Here is a 6966-nt window from a genome sequence, read left to right on the forward strand (position 1 = left end):
ATGATCTGGTAAGATCAGTGCTTTAGGAAGATCACTTTAAAGGTGGGTGATGGGTAAGGAACAGAAGGTTTTTGCAATAGTTAGTCAGTCAGTAAACATTTATTAAAGAGCCTGCTTTATACCAGGCACTGTCTTAAGTGCTAGTAAAGACTCAACGAGAACAATGAGAACTGAGAGAAAATGAGTACAGGACCTGGAACCAGGAAAACCTGAATTAAAATCTTCCTTCAGATACTTACTAGCTGTATGACACTGGGTGAGTTACCACTGGGCAAGTCACTTTAATTATGGCTTGCCTCTTTTACTCATCTGTAAAAGAGGTGTAATAATAGCACCTACATGCCAGGGTTGTGAAGATAAAATGTGCTGTTTGGAAAGTGTTTTGCAAGCCTTAATGCACTTAAAAATGCTACAGTATTGAAAAACTTTGAAAGACTTTAGACTTGAAATGACACATTTCACCTACTTCTTGCCAGAATGGTGGCAGGATATAAAATGCAGGATAAGACATACATTTTTGGACATGGCCAATGTGGGGATTAGTTTTCCCAGACTGTGAAAATTTGTTGTGAAAGGATTTTGTTTTTCTTCATGTTTAATTGAGGATACAACAATGGGAAGGAGAGATTATAAAGTGCTTGTCAAAATAAGTTAGTAAACTTCAGCTGCTAAGTGACAGTGCTGAGACCCAAACCCAGGCTTCCTACATCTGTTGCTCACAATATTGTGCTCACTGGGGACAAATCTTTCCCCCCAAAAAACTGAGAAGTGTCTGCTATCGTGTGAATGACTTTACAGGCCTCTGTGCATCTGTTTACAAATACTGTTCTGCAGACTGACATGACTAGGGTCTCTGGTTTCAGCTGCCACAAAGGATATCTTTGATGATTACATTACATTGTAATTTGGAAATTCAGGTGCCATTGATAGGCATTTGTTCATCTCCATTGAGGAACCTCTGTTAGGATCTGCTTGTTTGGCCACCAAATGTTATTTACTTCACACCTTCCTCCTACCTATTTTATGTACAAAATAGCTCCTAATAATCCCCTTATGAATAATAATAATGCTAAAACAAATAGACTTCTTTTTCTTGAATTAAATTCCTATTTTATGTATCACGCATATAGCTTCAAAACAGATTGACCAGTAGAGGATCAAAGTAAATATATTAACTTCATAGAAATACCTGTGTTCTATTTCACTTTTTAATCTGTTTTATTGTACTAAATCAACAATTTCAGACATTAAAATAGCCCCATTTTACATACAGTAAAATAGATATATTTGCCTAGTGCAGGGGCCTTTTTTATATAATGAATGCCTTGGGAAGCTTGGTGAAACCTATGGATCTCTTCTCATGATTTTAAATGCATGAAATAAAATTACTAGGATTATAAGAGAAATCAATTACATTGAAATAGTATGGTTTTTAAAGATAGTTCACCTGCCTCAAGTTAAGAATACCTAAAGAGGGGGCAGCTAGGTGGTGCACTGAATAGAGCACCGGCCCTGGAGTCAGGAGGACCTGAGTTCAAATTTGGCCTCAGATACTTAACACAAAAACTAGCCGTGTGACCCTTGGGCAAGTCACTTAACCCCAATTGCCCTTCCCCCCAAAAAAAGCAAAAAAAAAAATAACTAAAGAGCAACATGTGGGGGGGGAGGTATGCCAGATAAAACAATTATTTCCTTTGATTACTAGAACAAGTTAAGATTTACATGCTGATATAAAAAGAACAGAACACATCATGCATTTCTTTTAAGAGGTAAGACAGATTCTATAGTCATTTGGACCTAGGCAGATTCTACCTACTTTATTGGAAGCTATTTATAAACTACATGACTGAAGGAAGGACTTTGAATTTTCTAAAATAAAATGCCACCATTAATTTCTTTAAAAAGTAAATAATCACAGACATAAGTTATAATTATGATTAGAAAAACCCTCAAATATAACATGGCTCATAAATAATATTGAAAGTTCTACATCTTTCTTTAAAACTTTGAAAGCTAGTTGTAAACACCAGTGTGACACCCAGGGCAGCTGCTATGAATATGCATGCATATTTACAGGGTAGATTCACAAAATATAATAATCTCTTCCTCAGAGGCAAAACCAGAATGTTTATTTGGAACCTCATTAGGATACCAGGAGGTAACATTTAACAGGGTACTCATCACTAATCCAGGGAGCGCTGACATTTCGAACCTTCCTGTCAGGTCTCCCCACATAAACAAGCTCCCTTAGACAAATTCCTCCCTCTGCCCACTCACCGCTTGCTTCTTTCTCTGCTCTGGGCAGACTTCTCCCATACCGAGCTCCATGTGACCACAGCTATAAGCTGGGTCAGAGTTCAAAGTGGGTCACATAGATCTATTAATGGGCGGGGAAGATCTTCCTATTTCATTAACATTACCCTAGTAAATAGAAAAAGAGTTTGTACTGATATCTAAAAGCTTTTTGCAGTTATTAAAAGGAAAATTCAGTGCCTTCAGATACAGCAAGATTAAAATGAATATAAAATCATTTATCATTGCTTTTATGGTGAATTTCTGCCTAAGGTAAAAATCAAAGTCACATTATCAAGTGTGTTAATGTAAATTCTGAGTGGTTGTAGATGAACTTTCATAGTAGAAACATTCCACCCATCAGTAGAATGAAAATTAATTTTAAAGAAAAATTTTGGAACTTACCTCTTCTCAAATGAAGTGATCCTTTAGAATTTGGAAATGCTTAACTGAGAGAAACTTAAATTTCTTATTTTCTTCCTTCCCCTCCCAATTTAGAGAGGAGAGATTGAGTTTGAAGTGGTGTATGTTGCGCCTGAGGTAGATTCTGATGATGAAAATGTGGAGTATGAGGATGAGAGTGGGCACCGCTATCGTTTGTACCTTGATGAATTAGAGGGCAGTGGCAATCCTGTTGCTCATCGGAAAAGTACAAGTGGGGATATAAAACTCTTACAAGGTAAAATTCGATTTGTTTAAATTCCTAAAAATAGATATTTGACTTTTTTTAAAAAGTCTTATTAGTTGAGAAGTTATTTGATGACAAATGTCTTTAATTTAGTATGAGAGAAGTCAAAGGAGTAGTGTTTCTTTGCTCATGTTTTATTTTAAATTGATGACATTGCTAAGTAACTGAATATTATTTTAGTCGTTTTGAATTGAGTCATTTGTATAAATTATAATGTTCCATGAAATATTTTTACTTTTTTTTTTTTTGGAGGGCAGAAAGCAGGGCAGTTGGGGGTTAAGTGACTTGCCCAAGGTCACACAGCTATTATTAAGTGTCTGAGGCTGTCCATGAAATATTTTTAAATTATGCAAAATGTTTTCTAAATCTTGCACCTGATATGTCCACAAATTATCATACTATACACATTCATTCTTTAAAGGTTTATAAACAACAAGGGTACATTATGTTTATCTGTGTAGAGATTATCCATATTGTAGTTTATCCAGCCTGAAATTTTAATACTAGCTTAACTTCTTCCTGGTTCCTACCAAAATTCCTGACTACCATTTGGGGAATGCTATGCAATTACAAAAGTACTTTTATTGCGGTGGCTAGGTGGGGCATTGAATAGAGCACCAGCTATAATAGAGTCAGGAGGACCTGAGTTCAAATCTGGCCTCAGACACTTAATACTTACTAGCCATCTGACTTTGGGCAAGTCATTTAGCCCCAGTTGCCCTGCCCTTCTCCCTCCAAAAAAGCAAATAAATAAAAACAAAGTACTTTTATTTTTCTTTATATTTTTACAAAGTAATTTTAACAGCAAATCATAATCATTTAGCTAAAATGGCAATAGAATACATTCGAAAGTTTAGCAGAAATTAATTTTGCATTATCTATTATTTTAGGTCACCTGAGCCACTTAATTCCATTAATGCAAATAACCAGAAATTAGTGATATTTGTGCTTCTATACAAAATTTACACAATATGAGAAATTTAGTAGGAAATTTGTTACATGACATGAAAACATCCTGTTGAAAATGGGAGCAGCCTCTTGTTAAGAATAACAAGCCCTATCAAATAAATTATTTGGGGCATGTTATCTCACCTTATAACTAATAAGTATTTATTATAGTAGGTTTTCCCTTGTAGAATAAAATAAAGCTATTAAAAAATTCTTCTTTTTCCATCTTGTTAATGTGCATTTGTTCTGTTCCACCTCTTTTTTCAGGCTTTAATAAGAAGCCAGTAATTGATGGACATGAAAATGGAGACCTGGGAACCTCAAGTGAAACTCCTCTCGATGACAGTGCATCCAAGTTAGCTGAGTCAGCAGAATCTTTGTCATAAACGGTTTATTAAATTGACTTTTCTGCAGGCAATATTGTTACTCAGACTGTTACAGATTTTATATACTAGGGGAGGTTGTGAAAAGGACTATCTAAAAGCAAAGGGAGGCTGTTGTTTATTGCCGAAATAAAAGGCAGTTACCTCAGGGCTTCATTGTGAGCAATTCTAAATGTTTAAAACTCTCCGTTTTCTGTGATAAACCATAATTAGCAATTGCATGTAAAGCAATTTTTATTTTCTTAAAATTGTAAGCACCAAAGCATGTGTTTCCCAAAGGGATATTACTAAGCTTTTAAGGTACAAAATGAAGCATAATTGTTTCATTTGGTTCCTTTTTCACTTAACAGAAGGACAGTGTTAACAGGAATCTAATAGGAAATAGCCTTTAATTACAAAAGAGTAAATTAGATTGTTTAAGTGTATCCCCAAATGCTATATTGTGGTGTTTAAATTGCAAAATTTTATTCTGTTAATAGCAGGAAAGTGGGCTTAACTTCAAAACAAAACAAAAATATCTCACATTTAAATATTTCAGAATTGAAGGAATGATTTATTTTCTATTTATTACAGATTTTGATTCCTTAATCATTTCTTAGTGATGATTTAGGTGTAATGAGTATGCCTTTCAGCTTTGTTTAATGCAGTTAAAAAGTAGTTTAAGCAATCTTTTGTCAATCAGTGCAGCACTAGAAATAATTTCTAAAGTGTTCTTGCACATTATACTTTTTTTTAAAAAATTCAAATAAGTGTATAATATCTGTTCACAATTATGTTGATGCATGTGCATGGCATTGTTCAGTCCCAAGCTTCCTTCCTGGTATCCTTGTGAGATTAGTTTTACACATTTTGAGTTGTTCATACAATTTGTCATGCCATGATAGTCCTGGTACTTAAAATTTGTTGTTGTTAACATGAACTACATTGCCTTTGAATAATAGTTTTAAAGTAACTAATGATTGATCAAAGTCTCAAGGCTCAGGGCACACATGAAGTATTAGGAAACTTGATACAGTAATTGTCTTGGTTAGTTTTTCCATGTCTGTAGCTGTTTTCCTTAATTCTTCTTATGCAAACTTTACAAATGTGCTAGCTTCTCTTATCCCAGAGCAAAACCTGTTTTGATTGCCCGTATTTGCTACTGTGCAAGCCACTATACCCTAGTGGGCAGTATCAAAGCATTGTACTTAAAGAGATGAGTTTTGCCAAGATCATTGTTTCAAAGACCCTATGTAGATGGAGAAAAACCTAAACGGCCTTTAGAGTGATATCAGTTTATTCAATGCCTAATGTTGAAATGTTCGATGATGCAGGACAAGGTTCCTAGCTTCTCCTAGGTGCATTATATATTTGTTTATAGAGAAATCTTTAAAATGTATATACTTTATTCAGTGATTTTGCTATTTATAAATCTTGTTTATAGCTATTGCTCATTGATAGGTTTTTGTTGTTGCTGTTGTTTTTGTTTTGTTTGGGGGGGGCAGTTTTATTCACTCAGCTTGGCTATTTCCATGTTAAATTTTTAATAGTAGTGCACTTCATATTGTAACTGATATTAAAATACCTTGTAGCATAACATTGCCTTTAAGCAAAAGCTAGTATTTAATAGTAGAGTTGTAAGCAAGCAAGGTATACACATCATTGTTTGCTCTAACATCATTTTTGGTGGGATGGTGGGGGGAACATTTACTTTTTCATGCATGATATGAGATCTGCAGTTGGATTTCAGTGTGTATTCATTTTTGTAATGCTTTGCTGTGAGATTTTTCATTGTGGCAAATCTAAAACTATTCCTCTAGGGCATGGAGTTTTTTTTCCCCCTGTTTTCCGAAAAGACAGTGAGTGATGATGGTGATTATCATATTTTGCAGAAAATATCCTCCTTTTTATCTGTGACTAAAACTTTAAGTATGTTAAGATGGAACCTGTTGGTCAGAGAAAACTAACTTTTAGATTTATGAAGAGTTATTATGATCCTGAACCTGAGATCTGTGAAGATGATGATGTGATTTGGAGGATGTTGTGAAGGATTAGAAGTTCCTTCCCCAGAATTTAATCTCCAACCTGAAATGAACAAGATCATTGAAAACACTACTCTTTATTTTTTTGTTGATATTCCACAGCCTGCTGCTGTAGTCTTTTAAGGGCTGTTGAATAGAGAATTAGAGAAAGAGGCAAATGCCTCTATGACTGTCTCTACTTCATCTCTTCACCACCTTGGTTTTGAAACCCCAGATTTGAACACTGTATGTTACTGTGAATAAATCTGTGCTTCCAAGCAATGGGTAGCCATACAGGTGCTTTGGTGGCTGTTGCAGTTCAAAATTTCACCTAGGAGGCGTAGCACTTCGAGAACGAACTAGAAATTACAGAGATGATTTCCCAGTTTCTTTTAATTTTGCTCATGACTTTCCTGGTCCAAAGAGGAGTTAGATTTAAGAAGAGTTTCCAGTGTAAAGCAGTATTGAGGTTTTCATTTTAATAAGAAAAAAATATCAATATATAGCAATTAGGCCAATTGTACAATTGCCTCTAAGACAAAACCAAACTGTCAAGAAAAAAAGAATGATTTGGTTGTGTGTGTGTGTGTGTGTGTGTGAGTGTGAGTGAGAGAGAGAGAGAGAGAGAGAGAGAGAGAGAGAGAGAGAGAGAGAG

General features: G+C 34.9%; 1 protein-coding gene across 1 annotated transcript in view; it reads left to right on the plus strand.

Annotated features, from left to right (window-relative positions):
• GOPC (golgi associated PDZ and coiled-coil motif containing) overlaps positions 1-6966 on the plus strand; it is a 44847-nt gene that overhangs the window by 37270 nt on the left and 611 nt on the right. Inside the window, exons 7-8 of the mRNA XM_069076977.1 lie at positions 2791-2971; positions 4196-6966. The exon at positions 4196-6966 is cut by the window's right edge and continues 611 nt beyond it. Of these exons, the coding sequence (XP_068933078.1) occupies positions 2791-2971; positions 4196-4314 (300 nt within the window). The 3' untranslated portion in view covers positions 4315-6966. The remainder of the gene's footprint in view (positions 1-2790; positions 2972-4195) is intronic.

This window comes from Petaurus breviceps, unplaced genomic scaffold (assembly GCF_028583685.1).
Source record: "Petaurus breviceps papuanus isolate PSGF00001 unplaced genomic scaffold, PetGlider_PUasm1.0 90977, whole genome shotgun sequence".
NCBI classification, from domain to species: Eukaryota; Metazoa; Chordata; class Mammalia; order Diprotodontia; family Petauridae; genus Petaurus; species Petaurus breviceps.